This window comes from Apium graveolens, chromosome 9, assembly GCF_009905375.1.
Source record: "Apium graveolens cultivar Ventura chromosome 9, ASM990537v1, whole genome shotgun sequence".
NCBI classification, from domain to species: Eukaryota; Viridiplantae; Streptophyta; class Magnoliopsida; order Apiales; family Apiaceae; genus Apium; species Apium graveolens.
The window spans coordinates 282,761,661-282,779,567 of NC_133655.1; the positions used below are offsets into that span (position 1 = coordinate 282,761,661).

Sequence of the window (17,907 nt, forward strand, 5' to 3'; positions counted from 1 at the left end):
TGGGGTAGTTGGCTTAGAGCCCCGCCTAGGAGAGCTGGTGGCCAGGCAAGAAGCAGATACCTGAGGGAAGACGATGACTCAGGGTGGGAGGCGCGTCAGGGACGGTACGGGCCAGGCCCGAAATCAGGGGGAGTCAGTTACGCAAATGAGGATAACAACATGATTTTAGGCAATGAGGTAAGGTTGGAAAGGCGAAATCAAGGGGATAATACATACGCCTTAATTCCAAGAACAAGAAACTTGGAAAGTAGGAGGGAATATCTAAATTTGGAGACTCTGGGGGAAATTGGGAAGTCAAATATTGAAAGTGGGTCGGATAATGATGAATTGTCTGGGCTTTTAGTTGCAGATAGGAAAAGGATGCGGGGTGGACCGGGCAACTATGACACAATGGACACACCAGGTGGACTTGGACTAGTGACAGACTCAACTGTAAGCAATAAAATAAAGGATGGTGGCCTTTCTGGTTTGGATTGTACATCAACAACTAACTCTCAACTGGCTACGCTTGCTAAGCAAGCTATCCGGACGTCATGAAAATCCTAAGCTGGAACTGCCAAGGCATGGGGACGCCTTGGAAGATTCAGTTCCTTCAGAACGTTATACGTCAACATAGGCCTGATGTAATGTTTATTTGTGAGACTTTAAGTAACTCAAAAAAGATGGAAAAGGTAAGAACAAGAACAGGATTTTAAGGTATGTTTACAGTGGAAGCTCAGGGGCGCAGTGGAGGCTTAACCTTACTCTGGAAAGATCAAATTCAGGTCAATTTACAGAGCATGTCGATCAATCACATCGACGTGGTCATATCCATACCAGATATGCAGACATGGAGAATGACGGGTTTTTACGGAGAGCCCAACAGAAATCATAGAAGAAGAACATGGGAGCTGCTTAGAAACTTGTCTAGAGAAAATAACCTGCCATGGTGTACTATTGGTGATATGAACAACATCTTGCAACAAGAAGATAAGAGAGGAGGAATGTCATCTCCGCAATGGCTGTTAGATGGTTTCAGTGACACTATAGAGGAAGCTGGATTAAATGACTTAGAGCTGCATGGCCACCAATTTACGTGGGAAAGAGGAAGGGGTACAGAAAACTGGGTGGAAATACGTCTGGATCGTGCTCTCGCGTCTAGCAGCTGGTTAGAATTGTTTCCGTATGCAAAGCTGTACAATCTGGAGGGATCCCCGTCTGACCACAGTGCTATCTTCCTTGACACAACCCATAAAGTTTCAGGTACGAGACAGACTCGATTCCGTTTTGAAAATGCTTGGTTAACGGAACCGTTATGCAGTACTATCATTCGAGAAAACTGGGAAACTGGTGCAGCTACAGATGTTCAGCAAAAAATTAAGCTATGTGCAGACTCGCTAAGTATCTGGGGAAGAGAGATAACGGGCTGCTTCAATAAAAGGATCTGAGCTTGTCATCAAAAATTAAAAGAGCTTCGAAGGAAAAGAGATGATTTGTCAATAAAAGAGTACAAGGAGGTTAAACATCAGCTATTTCTAATCTTGGATCAGAAGGAGATATTGTGGCGCCAAAGATCAAAGCAGTTTTGGTTGAACGCAGGGGATAAGAATACGAAATACTTTCATGCAACCTGCAACAAAAGAAGGAGATTAAATCAAATTGTTAAGTTGAAAGATGAATCTGGGAAATGGTTTGATTGGCAAAATGGACTTCAAGCTCTCATCGAATCATTTTACAGAGACCTATTCACAGCAGGACAAGTGGAGCTCGAGGGTGTCATTGACTGTGTTTCTCAGTCGATTTATGAGGAGCAAAATAACAGCTTGAAAACAGAACTGACGCGTGAAGAAGTGAGAAGGGTCTTATTCCAAATGCATCCTGATAAAGCACCAGGGTCAGATGGAATGACCCCGGCATTCTATCAAAGGCATTGGCACATTGTTGGTGAGGACATTTATATATTGATAAAAAACATCTTTGATACAGGGAAGATTTCAGAGGGATTAAATGATACTAATATCATTTTGATCGCGAAAAAAACAAGCCCCTCAATGCTAGGAGGGCTCAGACCAATAGCGCTTTGCAATGTGGTAATGAAGATTGTCACTAAGGTAATGGTAAATAGAATGAAAGAGTTACTCAACAGTGTGGTATCTACTACACAAAGTGCGTTTATCCCAGATAGGCTTATATGTAATATCCCAACTTTTCAGAAAATAGTTATACTTAAATATTCAGCTAAAACTCCAAATTTTATCCATAATAAGAATAAGTTTCTAGTTTTTCATAAAATTCTAAAATCCCAGACATAAATAAAATCAACGAAGCTGAAAATAAAGCAAATCTTGGGAGACGCAGCTCCAATACAAATATAATCACTAAAATATTATTCCAAAGAATCCACCTTTAAGATGTCCCAAAAGCTAAGCACCTGAAAATTTGTGAGTAATGAGCCAAGAGCCCAGCAAGAAAACAATTCTACACTAGTGGATCAAGTATCATAATTTTATAAAATGAAAATCATTTTCCAAAATCCATATGTCATAAGATATAAAATTCCACAGCTCGCTAAGGCAACAAATACCTGGTGACACAGTATCAAAAGTTCATAATTTCTGTCAATAATGCGCCCCTTACTAAGGTATCATAGAGTGTGCGCTCCCGAAGGCATCATAAGTAGCACTCCCTAGTAAGATATCAAATGCTAGTTCCGGAACTATACGCAATTACTATCTGGTTCAAAAGTCAGAGCTCACTGGGAATTCTTATTTCTAAAACAGGGTACTTGATCTATAAATTTTAAAACAAAAGCAGTGCAAAAATATTTAAAAGATTTTAAAATAAAATAAAGTGTGAAGAGTTAACTTACCTTAATAGCAATATCTCCCAAATTATGTTGCCAAAATGAACCTAGACATACACACATACACTTAATATAATAATCCAAATGTTAATTTGTGTATTCCACTAAGCTAACAAAACTTTAACTTTATAAAACTTAACCCACAATAACAATTAAATGTCACTACAAGTAACAAAATAAATTCATATTGACATATAAATACGACCATTCTCATATAATAGTTCAAAATAGTATACCGACCAATAAAAATCTCAACACTTAAAAACATTATATGTAATAATAATAATAATAAATCAAGTCTATATAAACTATTACATTCAGAATAAAATAGATGTACTTTTAATATTTACTATCTATATATATAAATAAAATAGGTAACATATGCTTAAGATTATGCAAGTGGACAAAATATCAATATTGGCTTAAAAAAATTTCATAACCTTACGTGTGAAAATATTATTATACAAAATAAGTATAACCAATTTAATAAATGAGCATATATTTAATTGGTGCACTAATCTAAATGCATATCTAAATCAAACATATATTTAACATATAACACATGAATTATTATGCATGCACAAAACACATAATTATAAACATAAATTCATGCATTAAATATTTACAAAAAAATGGTGATTGTTAACTAAAATATTTAATAATCAACATCAAACTAAATGATTAAATTAAGTAAACTATAGTGTTATACACATAACTATGAAACTAAATAATAAAATAAACTAATAATAAGTGAATTAGAGTAGTCATACATAAGTTCAAAAAAATGTAATTTAATTATATATATATAGAAGTATGCAGTAAACATGTAAAACATAAGTAAAAATATGAGAAATAGAACGTACCTGAAAAGAGAAGATGGTATACATAGATAAATGATATGCTAATAGCCTATTTATACACAAGTTGGTTCAACTAATACTCTGATTCAATGGGTTAGTGGGTACGTGATCACAAATTTAAACAAACATTATCTCTTTGTTAATATGTAGTGTTTGACTAAGTTTTTCAAATACACATAACACGTACTAATAAATATACACAACATAACTACACCTATTTTAAATTCTAGTCATAAAATAAATATATATTAAATTAAAATTATGCACATATAAATTAAAATATTTTTTTTAACCTTACTTAAATATTTTGGATAACTAGAAATATTTATTTTTAATATAAAAATACGAGTCTTTATATTTAATAACAAATCTATATAATAAAATATTTTTTTTTCTAACCAAATAATTAAAATGGGAAAAAAGTGTATATACATATAATTACAAAAATCATGGTTATTACATTCTACCCTCCTTAAAATAAATTTGGTCCCCAAATTTAAACATACCAAAAATATTTAATGATACCAAAAATATTTCTGCATCCAGAAAGTCACAAAACATTTAACCAAAAAAATAAAGTAGTTTTTTTTTAAACACAAATAACTAAACTCATACCTCACCTAAAAAGGCAGTCTACAGGAAACTAACCTAGGCTCTGATACCAACTGTAATACCCCAACTTTTCATAAAATAGTTATACTTAAATATTCAGCTAAAACTCCAAATTAAATCCATAATAAGAATAAGTTTCTAGTTTTTCAAAATAGTATACCGACCAATAAAAAATCTCAACACTTAAAAACATTATATGTAATAATAATAATAATAAATCAAGTCTATGTAAACTATTAAATTCAGAATAAAATAGATGTACTTTTAATATTTACTATCTATATATATAAATAAAATATGTAACATATGCTTAGGATTATGCAAGTGGACAAAATATCAATATTGGTTTATAAAATTTTCATAACCTTACGTGTGAAAATATCATTATACAAAATAAGTATAACCAATTTAATAAATGAGCATATATTTAATTGGTGCACTAATCTAAATGCATATCTAAATCAAACATATATTTAACATATAACACATGAATTATTATGCATGCACAAAACACATAATTATAAACATAAATTCATGCATTAGATATTTACAAAAAAAGTGGTGATTGTTAACTAAAACATTTAATAATCAACATTAATCTAAATGATTAAATTAAGTAAACTATAGTGTTACACACATAACCATGAAACTAAATAATAAAATGAACTAATAATAAGTGAATTAGAGGAGTCATACATAAGTTCAAAAAAATGTAATTTAATTATATATATATAGAAGTATGCAGTAAACTTGTAAAACATAAGTAAAAACATGAGAAATAGAACGTACCTGAAAGAGAAGATGTTATACATAGATAAATGATATGCTAATAGCCTATTTATACACAAGTTGGTTCAACTAATACTACGATTCAATGCGTTAGTGGGTACGTGATCACAAATTTAAACAAACATTATGTCTTTGTTAATATGTAGTGTTTGATTAAGTTTTTCAAATACACATAACACGTACTAATAAATATATACAACATAACTACACCTATTTTAAATTCTAGTCATAAAATAAACATATATTAAATTAAAATTATGCACATATAAATTAAAATATTTTTTTAACCTTACTTAAATATTTTGGATAACTAGAAATATTTATTTTTAATATAAAAATACGAGTCTTTATATTTAATAACAAATCTATATAATAAAATATTTTTTTTCTAACCAAATAATTAAAATGGGAAAAAAGTGTATATACATATAATTACAAAAATCATGGTTATTACATTATATCTGACAACATCATGGTTGCGTATGAGATAATGCACTACTTGAAAGGTAAGAAAACAGGAAATAATGGTTTCATGGCTTTAAAACTCGATATGAGTAAAGCATATGATCAGATAGAATGGGATTTTTTGAGAGCAATTATGTTAAAGATGGGGTTCTCTCGGTGGTGGGTTCAGTTAGTCCTTCAGTGTGTAACAAAGGTTGTGTACTCGATCACTCATGGGGAGCAGGTAATGGGGCCAATAATTCCTACCAGGGGACTTCGTCAAGGCGATCCGTTGTCCCCCTATCTGTTTATTATTTGTGCTGAGGGATTATCTTCGCTGTTGAGAAAGTATGAGCACAACAAATGGATTCATGGAGTTAAGGTTTGCAAGAAAGCTCCGGTGATAAATCACATGCTCTTTGCCGATGACTCATATTTATTTTGCAAAGCAGACCCAGAAGAGGCTATGAGAGTGCGGGAACTGTTGGAGATTTATGAAAAAGCTTCAGGCCAACAAGTAAATAAAGGAAAATCATCAATCTTTTACAGCTCGAATGTCCTACATTACAACAGGCAACCCATTTGTGGCACTTTACAGATGATTGAGGCAAACGAGCATTCAACATACTTTGGTCTGCCAAACATCATTGGCAGAAATAAATCTGCAATTCTAGGATATTTGAAGAACAAGGTTAACATGATGATACATAGCTGGGATGGGTACTTTGTTTCCAGAGCTGGCAAGGAGATTTTGGTGAATCAAGTGGCCCAAGCATTACCAGTTTACGCTATGAATGTCTTTCTATTACCTCAAGATATTACCAATAGCATTGAAAAGTGTTTAACGAAATACTGGTGGATTTCTGGGCAAAGCAACAACTCGAAAGTGGTATGGATGAACTGGGACAGGTTGTCTAAACACAAAAGGGCTGGTGGCATGGGTTTTAGAAATTTCAGAGATTTTAATATCGCTATGCTGGGCAAACAATTGTGGAGGTTGGCTACGAATACCCAGAGCCTAGTGTCAAGACTATATAAAGCTAGGTACTATGACAAGTCTGATGTGCTTCACGCTGGACTAGGTCATAATCCTAGCTTCATCTGGCGAAGCTTAATGGAGGCTCAGCAGGTGCTTAAAGATGGTGTTCGATGGAGAGTGGGTAATGGCAGTTGCATCCAGATCTTAGACTAACCCTGGTTACCTACAGAGGAAAATCCTTATATCATGTCTGAAACATTTGAGTTACAGGGTAGAACAGTTAACTCATTAATGTGTATAGACAAACTGGAGTGGGATGTGGAAGTAATCTCAGACATTTTCAACAATAGGGATAAGGAGAATATTTTGGCTATCCCTTTGTCTACAGCAGACCAAAATGATCAGCTTTACTGGAAGTTTGAAGCTTTTGGTATATACTCAGTTAAATCGGCCTACAGAAGACTGCAAATTTAGAGAAATAACAGAAATATAGATCCGCGTGACAGAGTCTGGCAGATTATTTGGAGCATAAAAGCCCCGCCAAAAGTGATTAATCTGGTTTGGCGAGCATTAATAAACACGTTGCCAACATTAGTCCAGCTCCAGTCAAAAAGAGTACAAGTTCAAGCTACTTGTCCAACTTGTCAGGAAGAGGTGGAAACAAAAGTTCATAGCCTGGTGGAGTGTCAATATGCTAGACAGTGCTGGCAGGTTCTACTTCCAGGTTCTCCCTTTATAGAAGCTCCAGATTTTCGTACATGGCTGATATCTGTGTTTGATATGGTAGATAAGAGCAAGTTTGCAGAAATAGTCTCGCTATGTTGGTCTCTTTGGAGAACAAGAAATGATCTGGTCTGGAACCAGAAACAAACGAGAATCTATAGGACAGTTGCAGCAGCAAGGCAGTATCTTGTGCAGTGGATTACAACCCAATATAGAAGCTTTACAACTCCTCTTCAGCCTAAAGTAAATGGAGATGGAGCCAGTGCTTGGGTCAAGCCCCAACCGAACAAACTCAAGATAACAGTTGATGCAGCGATTTTTGATGATCATGGCGGTGTTGGATTCGGACTAGTGGCAAGAGATTCAGAGGGACAATTAAGGGAAGCTAAGGCAATTTTTCAGCGAGGTCTGCATTCCCCTGTTGAGGCAGAAGCTATGGCTTTTAAGGAGGCTTTGAGCTGGATGGACAGACGCGGCTGGCATGATTTCATTGTTGAATCAGATTGTTTAACAGTGGTTCAAGCAGTAAGAAGCAGTGTGCCTATGAGATCCTACATTGGCAGGATCATTGAGGAGTGCATGAGGGTGTTACAAAGATTGAACAAAATAGATTTATTTTTTGTTAAACGATCCGCTAATATGGTTGCCCACCAGCTAGATAGGGAATCATATTTTTTGTCTGATCGTACGTTTGATAGGTCTAATATTCCTTGTTCTATTCAGAATTGTATTGAGTCGGATTTGATTGCTTAATAAAATCTTCGCTTTCTGTCTAAAAAAAAACTCGTGTAGACCCGGGGCCTTTCTATGAATATTTATATATTTATGAGAGTACTTTATTTTAAATATTACTATAATTACAGTAACTAGACAGACTACAAACTTTGTTTCGTATGTAATATAATAGTATAGATAATGTGTAAAAACAAAGTTGTATTATTATGTGAAAACGAGATAATAAACATTGTATCTTTTATTTCTTAATATGTGTGAAATTTACATAGTGAACTATTGAAATGGATGGAGCAAATACGGTATAATCCTCTATTTCTAAGAATGTTAAATCAGGCAAAAATTTATACTATTTTTTACTGTGTGGAATTAGGGTTACGTGGGTTTCGATAACAATTAAGAAGACTCTTTAGTTTTCCCTTGCATTAAGTTTTACGAAGCATTAAATTAAATACGCTGATTTCTCTTTGCACAGATTGTTATAACTGTTCACTAAAAATAACGTGCAGGGGTTGAGTCGGATTTCATTTTAGTGATTTTAGTGTTTATTCTGACAGAATTGCTCCGGAGTTTTAATCAATAACGAAAGTAATCGGTAATAAATGTAAATTAGACATACTAGTTGGTAACACGTGGCCCGAAATTAAAAATAATAGTATCACATCATTATTTACATAAAACTGAAACTTATAATCCGTGTAAAATACAAATCTAAATATAATATATAAAATATTATTAAAATATGTACTTAAAAAAATCGAAGTTAAGTGTAACTCAAAAATTTCACCATATAGTTTTTGTTTTGCATGCACCTAATTATTTACTTATATAAATCTGACATGTTAACTTACTAATACGATTATTTTAAAGTAAACCGACGCTTGGATGTTTAGCAACAAATAAAAATTGAAGGGAAATAAAATTTACAGAAAGTAGAAATTAATTTTTGTCAGTTGAGACTTTATTACATAAAATTTTAAAAATACTTGTATAATATTTTAGTGAGTACCAAGATTTGGGACATAAACATGATTTCATTATTAGTATAGATAGTTGATAAACTGTGCGACACACGGGCCCGAGACTAAAAATATCGAATTAATATTTGAAGAAAATTATTGATTGTAAAAAATAGTTATGTGGTTAAAAATAATCGAATCAGTTATGAAATTTTCCACTATAATTCTAGTTTTGCATTATTTTATTTGATATAGAAATCTAATATATTAGTTTTATTTTTGTGAAACGAATTGTATCTCTATTTTATGAACAAAATATATGTTCTTTTGATAATTTAATATTAATTAATATAATTTGATAATTATCTTATAATTAGCCTTTTAATAAAATTTACAAAGGGTAGAAGTTAATTTTTGTCAGTTGAGACTTTATTACATAAAATTTTAAAAATAGTTGTATAATTTTCTAGTGAGTACCAAGATTTGGGAACTAAACATGGTTTCCTTATTAGTATAGATAGTTGATAACCCGTGCGACACACGGGTACGAGACTAAAAATATCGAATTAATATTTGTAGATAATTATTCATAATCCATGCAAAACACGAAATAAAATTAATATATTAATATCAATATTAAATTGGTACTTGCAAAAAATAGTTATGTGGTTAAAAAGAATTGAATCAGTTTGAAATTTTCCACTGTAATACTAATTTTACATTGTTTTACTTGATATGAAAATCTAACATATTAGTTTTATTTTTGTGAAACGAATTGTATCTCTATCTTATGAACCAAATATTTGTTCTTTAGATACTTTAATATTAATTAATATAATTTGATAATTATCTTATAATTAATCTTTCAATAAAATTTACAAAGAGTAGAAGTTATTTTTTGTCAGTTGAGACTTTATTACATAAAATTTTAAAAATAGTTGTTTACTTTTCTAGTGAGTACCAAGATTTGGAACCTGAACATGGTTTCTTATTAGTATCAAATAGTTGATAACCCGTGCTAAAAATATCAAATTAATATTTGTAGAGAATTATTCATAATCTGTACAAAATACGAAATAAAATTAATATATTAAATTGGTACTTGCAAAAAATAGTTATGTGGTTAAAAAGAATCGAATCAGTTATGAAATTTTCCACTATAATTCTAGTTTTGCATTGTTTTACTTGATATAGAAATCTAACATATTAGTTTTATTTTTGTGAAACGAATTGTATCTCTATCTTATGAACCAAATATCTGTTCTTTAGATAATTTAATATTAATTAATATAATTTGATAATTATCTTATAATTAGCCTTTTCAATATAGTTTATTTAATATTACTTAATTATCGATAAAAATTAATTTACAAATTAAAAGTAAATAGATGTTATTAAACTTAATTTAATATTACTTAATATAATCTAAATACAACTCATAAATTTTTTATTGTTAAAATATATTTTTTAATTTAAAGTAAATAAATATTGTGACGGACAATAACAAATACAATCCTTAAATCAATAGTTTAAAAGTTAATAAATGTTAATAAAGTCATTTGTTATTACTTAATTATTTTTTAAAATTATATTATAGAAAATAAAGTTTACAGAGAATAGAAGTCAATTCGTGTTAATAGCTTATTTTGTAGTTAGTAGTTTTTAATATATGTTATTTTACTTAATTTAACGTAACTTAATAATTTTTTAATATAATTTATAAATAAATAAAATTTACAAAGAATAGAAGGCAGTTCGTGTTAGTAATTTAGTTAGTAGTTTGTAGTTTTTCTAAAATTAAAAATAAATATAAGTTATTTTACTTAATTTAACGTAACTTAATAAATTTTTAATATAATTTACAAATCATTTAAAAATATTTGTATTTTATAAATTAAATATACGATTGGATGAATACTAACTAAAATTAAAATAAAATTTACAAATAATAGAAGTCGAGTTGTGTTAAAAACAAAATTTATTGATAATAAAAGTCTGTTAGTACCAAATTTGGTACTTTGGTAATTTGGTTTTGGTACTTTAGTACTTTTATCACCAAATTATACATAGTTTTGCTTATTAATAAAGAGTATAGATTCGAGACAAGACTAAGTGAGAGGTGCCAATCATAGAAAATGCCCGGAGCGGACCATAGAAGGGGCTAGGGTTGGCTCTAGCCCTGCTCAAAATTCAGCACATCCTTTAGCATATACAATTCAGCCCCAGCAGAAGTTAAAAAGCAGCCCATATGGTTAGAATATTTGAATGTATTTCTACACATCAATCCGTTCATCAAACTGACTTGACCAATTAAAATCTAATTAAACATAAATAAATTTACAATTCAATCAAAATTTTATTTTGCAATTTTATTTCTTATTTATCCAATTTTATTTCTATGCTTTGGGTATTGATTTTAGTAATAAAAATTACAATTTGTTTCTTATTTGCTACAATTTTTATTTTTAATATGTGTGTTGCTGATTATTTATGTTTTTATTGAAATAGTGTAATAAAAAACCTTGAAAATTTTTTGAGGTAGGTTATGATTTGAGATCAGGAAGTTTTAACTTTTGTAATAATAGTTGATGGAACACAATTTGTATTTTTTATCAATACTTATGCTTTCTATTTCATATTTTCAATTTATGTTGCTCATTTATTAGCTATTTCTTGAGTTTGCCAAAAAAAAATTATTCCAGCCCCGTTAAAAATTAAATCCTAGGTCCCCCGGAAAATGCTATAATTTTGTCAACTGGTCACACGAAAAAATCAATGCATAAATTATGAAATTTTATGCTCTAAAAGTCAGTCTCTTCTTATCCATGCATGTCCTACCAGTCTCTCACTACAAATCTACAATTCAGCCGCCTTGATAATTTAAAACAAAGATTTCTGGAAAAACAGATAAGATAAATTTGGGTCTGCAAATAGAATATTGCGAGGGATGTCCCCGATTCAGCTTCGTTATGAGAATAAGTTAACTGATTTTTGGTATGAGTAATTCAGTATACAAGATAGTAATGTGATCTGAGTGTGTTGATGAGGTCTCCTCATCGTGTATATAACATAAACGTTAATGTTATTCACCGGAGTTATCAGTCAGTTTCACCGAAAAAAAATGTGGACGTTGTGGTTGGCACACCATGTCTTTCCGTGGATTGGGCTGGTCCATCTTCACTTTAATCAGGACAAGCACACTTCGGCCCACAAATGATTCCAATTTTCATCGGCCTAGACTGACTTAATGGGCCTAAAAAGATGGGTTTCCAACCACATGAATTGTTAAATTTTATGCTCTAGAAGTAGACCTGTCAATTCGGATAACCCGTTCGGTTTCGAATCAGATCTACTTTCGAATTATGATTTATTTGAATATCATTCGGATCAGATGTGATTACATTTGGGTCTAATTCGAATTAAAATCGGATAAATTTCGGATTAAGATCGGAAAAAATTCTGTTCGGATTACATTCGGTTCAGATATTTTCGGATCCCAACTTATTTATTTTTTCAATTTTTGAGATTTAAAAAATATCTTTTTATTAAATTTAGTATTTTTAATATAATATAATGTACTTTTACAAAAGAATAAGATAAAAAAGTATGTTATCATAAACATAAAATTGTTTAAAGTATAAATTTTGCTTATTTCGGGTCATATTCGGTTCGTGTAATATAGTATTCGGTTTTAATCGGTTCCAAGTTATAATCGGATCTTATATTTCGGATCATTTTCGGTTCGGGTACTTTTCAGATATGTTTAAATCGGTTTTCGGATAATTATCAGATTGTATGATTCGGATTTCGGATCGGGTCTCGGTTTCATGAATTTCGGTTCGGTTCTTCAGATCCGACCTATTTTGTCATGTCTGTCTATAAGTTAGTCTCATGAATCTATAAGTTAGTCTCTTATTCATGCATGTCCTACCAGTAGTGGTGGCCAGTTGGGCGGTTCGGGCGGTTCGGGCCGGGCCGCCGGCGGGTTCGGTTCACTGATCCCAGGCACTGAACCGACACTGTCAGGTAACGAATCGGACTCGGGCCGGGTTTGAACCGTGAAAAGGAGAACCGGATTCGACTCGCGAGTCGTCACTGAGCTCGTGAGCCCGCGAACCTGGGCGGGTTTGCGGTTCAAAGTTCGGTGGTTCAGGAATTGCACAATAATTAAAAAGAAGCAGAAGTGAGATTTATATGGTGTTGGCCCGCAAATAATAAATATATATTATACCTAATGTCGTCTCTAATTTATTTATTCAATCTATTGTGCTCATGTATTAAATGCTTCTTCTTCCTCTTGTTGTTATTGTAGTTATCAATGTGTATTAATCCCCCACTTGCTAGGCTTCACCCTACTATAATCTACTTTATCACTTGAGAAACTCAAAAATGCAGGCTACAAATATGACTAGGCTGCAAAGGACGTAGAAAAAATGATCAAACCGTGCCGGGCTGTGCGGGTCGGTCCGGGCTCGGGTTGAACTTTTTTGAATCGTATTCGGCTCGTTGTACTGTAACGAATCGTGCGGGTTTCGAACCGGCCCGTTGCGGGCCGAATTAATCGGGCTTCCGTACGAGCCGGTCCGAACGGGCGGTTCGAACCCGCACAACTGCCAGCTCAACCTACCAGTCTCTCACTCCAGATCTACAATTCAGCCGCCTTGATAATTTAAAAGCAAGATTTCTGGAAAAATAGATAAGATAAATTTACTACTAGCAAGACTGTATAGTCTAATTAACGTGTGTGAGTACTGTGTGAACACAAGTCGAGCAACAAGTGGCAAGAGCTTGCTTAGAAACCGCGGAGAAGATTGCAAACTATAGAATAGTTGCTAAACTATAGATTGTAATGCTATTTAAAATAGTTGCTAAGAGTAGTTGCTTAGAAACTAGTGTTCTGCTTAATTTTCTGTTTTTAAGATCTTCCATTTTTATTCTGCAGATACATAGGTTGCTTATTCAAAAATGGTGGATGTAAATTAGCCAGGAACAAAAGCGAATGTAAATTAGACATATTCGAAGCAAGACTAAGCGAGAGGTGCCGATCATCGAAAATGCTATAATTTTGTCAACTGGTCACACGAAAAAAAATGCATGAATTATGAAATTTTATGCTCTAGAAGTCAGTCTCATCTTATCCATGCATGTCCTACCAGTCTCTCACTACAAATCTACAATTCAGCCGCCTTGATAATTTAAAACAAAGATTTCAGGAAAAATAGATAAGATAAATTTGGGCCGCTTAAAGTACATCAAACTCAAACTTTCAACCTCTTGTTATAAGATAAAGAGTTTACTAGCAAGACTCTGTAGTCTAATTAACGTGTGTGAGTACTTTGTGAACACAAGTCAATTCTAATCCTCCCTATGTCTCGTTCGATTCTATATTTTTACTATTTGTACGTATTTTGAGTCTTCTATAAAATATAGTTTGATAATATTTTTTCCAAATTTTTTTTTAATAAATGTTTAAATATGAAACTTTTATTCAGAAAAAAAAATTTAAAAAATATTGTAGAGTTATGTTTTAAATGAACATTGAAAAGCGTGCGAATGTATAGAATTTAATAGGACAAACTGAGTATATAAATAAGTCGAGCAACAAGTTGCAGGAGCTTGCTTAGAAACCGCGGGGAAGATTGCAAACTATAGAATAGTTGCTAAACTAATGTTCCTGTTGTAATGCTATTTATATTTTGCCCCAAGTAAAAGATGTCAACACAACCTATTAACAAAACGTGTTCTGCTTAATTCTTTGTTTTTAAGATCTTCTATATTTATTCTGCAGATACATAGGCTGCTTATTCAAAAATGGTGGATTGTGCAGCAGCAAGCTTTTCGCAAACCAGTAGTCCATCATATATATTGCAGCCTTATATTTCGCATCCAGAAGATGCAACTCATTTTTCCAACAAGTTTCAGTTTTCGACAGAGAATAATGGAATAAGGAAAGTAACTTCTGATGCATTTATGGCTGGAGGCTACAACTGGGCTATTGATTTTTACCCGAATGGTACGAGGTTGGAGGATGATCAGTACATATCTTTGTTTGTTACATTGGAGAGTAACACGACTGATGTAATTGCTCGTTTTGAATTGATTCTTGTTGATCAAAGTGGGAAGGGAAAGCATAAAATTCAGACGAATTTTGGAGTGGATAGTCCTTGTTTAATGAAACATCAAGGAAGTCAGTGGGGGTTTAGGCGATTTATAAAGAAATCGCATTTGAAGAAGTTGTATTTGAAAGATGGTCTTCTAGTAGTGAAATGCAGAGTTGGAGTTTTGGACCCTGTTTTGGAAGATCAAGGTGAATATTTGGAGCCCGTTTACTCGCCTGTATCGTTCGATCAAGTTGAAGAACTGGAAGATTATAGCTTTGAGGAAGGTGAAAGTTCGTTATTGGATTCAGCTGTGAAAATACTGTTTGAAACAGACTTGGGAGCTTTCTTTAGTGAAGAGCGCGACAAGTTTGATCAGTATATGCATGCTGTAGATGAGATTCAAGAGTCTATAAAGTTGAGGAATATCTCAGATTACAAGATTAGAGGTGTTAATTTGATTCAGATGGCCATGGAAAGACTCTTGTTGGAATTTCGGAACATATTAGACTGGTCAATGAATATGCTGGAAGATGAAAATCTTAATCTATGCTGCACTGATTGTTCAAGTTGCATAGCTACAAGCTGTAGCCAGGACTTACTGGAAGGAGATTATATAGGCCGTGGAGCTTTGTCTTCTAAACAAATTTATCGTCTTCGTTGTATGTCAGAGAGGCTTAACTGTGCAGGACGCCTTCAAGAATGTGTTGATGTGTACAATAATTCAAGGAAGTCTGTGGTAGATGCAAGCTTTTCAAGATTTGGTATTGGGAATTGGGTTGATTGTGACATTAGGAGTTTGGACTGGGATGAATTTGCAAAAAAGATTAAATTTTGGATTCGAGCTGCTCAAATGTGCTTCGTAATCATTATTCCCAGGGAGAAGCAAACTTATGAGCAAATTTTTAATGGTTTGGAAGATGTCCCATCCAAAAGTGGTTTTCTGGTTATAGTTGAAGATTTTGCAATTCAGTTGTGCAACTTTGCGGAAATTATCAGTAACAGTCCTGCATTACTGCAAAAGCTGTTTGATGTGTTGGAATTGTACAAGTTTTTGTTGCTTTATTTACCAGATATCAGGGCTACATTTCATTCTGCAGGAACGAAATTTTTACCTGCTCAAGCTAAAAGGACTGTACAAAGGCTTGCAGATCTTGCGAGGCAAATTCTTTCAAGCTTTGAGGATACGGTGCTTCATGACCAGCTGAACACAACGATCTCAAGAGGAACATTGCATTCTTCGACAAGGTACACCATGGAACGTGTTATTCGTATGGTACATTACAGTGAGTTGTTAACTGAAATTATCACATCTAAGCCAAAGACGAGTCCTATAGGTTTTAATGAAATGGAGTTCCTGGAAGTCAGAGGCCGAAAACCTTTGGCACTCCATATACTTTGGATCATCATAAGCTTAAAATTTAATCTTAAGGCAAAGTTTAAAGAATACAAAGATATCTACTTGGGTCATTTATTTCTTTTGAATAATATACACTATATTGTTGAGGAAATCAAGGGGTCTTATGAATTGCTAGAGATGATTGGAGAGGAATACCTAACAAAATTGAACAAAGATGTGATGGAGGAAGCCGAAAGCTATCTGGGATCCTGGGACAAAGTCTTGTATTGTTTCCGAGATGAAGGATTATACTACAAGGTTTTCTATAATGGGATTTCAAGAAATGCCTTGAAAGATAGATTTAAGATTTTAAATGCAACATTTGAAGAGATATTCCAGACTCAATCCTCATGGTTTGTTCCAGATTTGCAGCTTCGCGAGCAGCTTCACAAGTCAATTTTAGAGAAGGTGTTGCCGGCTTATGAATCATTTCTCCAGCAATATCAGAGTGAAAGGAACATTGAGAAATACATCAAGTACTCACCAAAGAAACTTCATAATGTGGTCTGTGATCTATTTGGCTAGCATCTTTGTAAGATTTTTGCTAGTAGATGGCACCAAAATACCTGTTCCCTTTAAGTAAAAATCCTTATTCTTTATTGTTTACTTCTTTGGTTCTGTTGTTAAACTTCTTTGGTTCTGTTGTCTTCCATCTTAGAGCAGATTTCGAAAAAGGTAAGTTGGATGTATGCTGACCTTGCTTTCAGCGGGAACTAGATATCTGAACAGCAACAAAGTGACTCTTAAGAGCCACTATTGCTCTAGTGATGATCATATTGAATCTATATGTTCTCCAGTAAATTTTATATCATCATCAAATCCTCAAACTCGATCCTGGCTAAAACAATTGAATCCATGTGCCATAACACCATGGATATAGACGACTCAGAAACAAGCAATTTAGTTATCCATAGAGAGTTTAACAATAGTTTGGGTTGCATCCATGACTTGCATAGTTTGCGTTTGGGAGATATCAGCTGCAGTAAGTTACGGATACAAACAGGCATAATTGCTTCATTGTATCTTAACTGGGAGTGGAGGGAGGAAAAATTCAGAGCAGGTGTTTGGACATGTTAAAGCTAATAAACGCGATGTTTGCTTCTTTGCCTATTGTTATTGATGTTGCAATTGAGTTGGACATAATTGTATTAGCTTTATATTGTCACAACTGCTGTATCATTTCTGAAGAAGTTTGATGTTTTAGATATGTACAGAGCTCTGTTGTTAATAATACCTAAAATCACAGACACATTCCGCTACTCCTCAGCAGGTGTCTATCATGATGCAATGAAGGGTTTTAATAGTTTTGGAACTGTAATAATAATTATCCATGCATTCTTTGAGGACGCTGCTTCATTGCAGGGTAACATTCATAACAATTCAGACATCTTGAAATGTACCTGCATATCAGTTCAGCTAACAATTAACTATTTCAATGTCAAAACTAATATAAAAGGCCTCTTTGACATC

At 33.0% G+C, this 17,907-nt stretch overlaps 2 protein-coding genes across 3 annotated transcripts; both read left to right on the forward strand.

The window, feature by feature from the left end:
- The first annotated feature begins 698 nt into the window (after positions 1–698).
- LOC141686452 (uncharacterized) lies at positions 699–8,002 on the forward strand. Its single transcript, XM_074491487.1, has 5 exons — positions 699–1,242; positions 1,450–2,090; positions 5,591–6,707; positions 6,828–6,956; positions 7,251–8,002. The coding sequence occupies exons 1-5, from the start codon at positions 699–701 to the stop codon at positions 8,000–8,002; spliced, it is 3,183 nt and encodes a 1,060-aa protein (XP_074347588.1).
- Positions 8,003–13,785: 5,783 nt separating this feature from the next.
- LOC141683431 (exocyst complex component EXO70A1-like) lies at positions 13,786–17,043 on the forward strand. Of its 2 annotated transcripts, none has more exons than XM_074488150.1 (2): positions 13,786–13,890; positions 14,737–17,043. In XM_074488150.1, the coding sequence occupies exon 2, from the start codon at positions 14,752–14,754 to the stop codon at positions 16,960–16,962; it is 2,211 nt and encodes a 736-aa protein (XP_074344251.1). In that variant the 5' UTR covers positions 13,786–13,890; positions 14,737–14,751; the 3' UTR covers positions 16,963–17,043. The 2 variants fall into 2 exon arrangements, with proteins under 2 accessions (XP_074344251.1, XP_074344252.1); XM_074488151.1 differs by lacking the exon at positions 13,786–13,890 and having other exon boundaries at positions 14,546–16,286; positions 16,574–16,819.
- Positions 17,044–17,907: the final 864 nt, after the last annotated feature.

Bases quoted from the DNA above. Each gene is read 5' to 3' on its own strand.
- LOC141686452 (XM_074491487.1), top strand. From the start codon at position 699: ATGTTTACAGTGGAAGCTCAGGGGCGCAGTGGAGGCTTAACCTTACTC. The intron at 6,708-6,827 runs GTAATGGCAGTT...TAATGTGTATAG, and splicing joins TGGTGTTCGATGGAGAGTGG to ACAAACTGGAGTGGGATGTG. The intron at 6,957-7,250 runs GTATATACTCAG...TTCTACTTCCAG, and splicing joins CTGGAAGTTTGAAGCTTTTG to GTTCTCCCTTTATAGAAGCT.
- LOC141683431 (XM_074488150.1), top strand. From the start codon at position 14,752: ATGGTGGATTGTGCAGCAGCAAGCTTTTCGCAAACCAGTAGTCCATCA.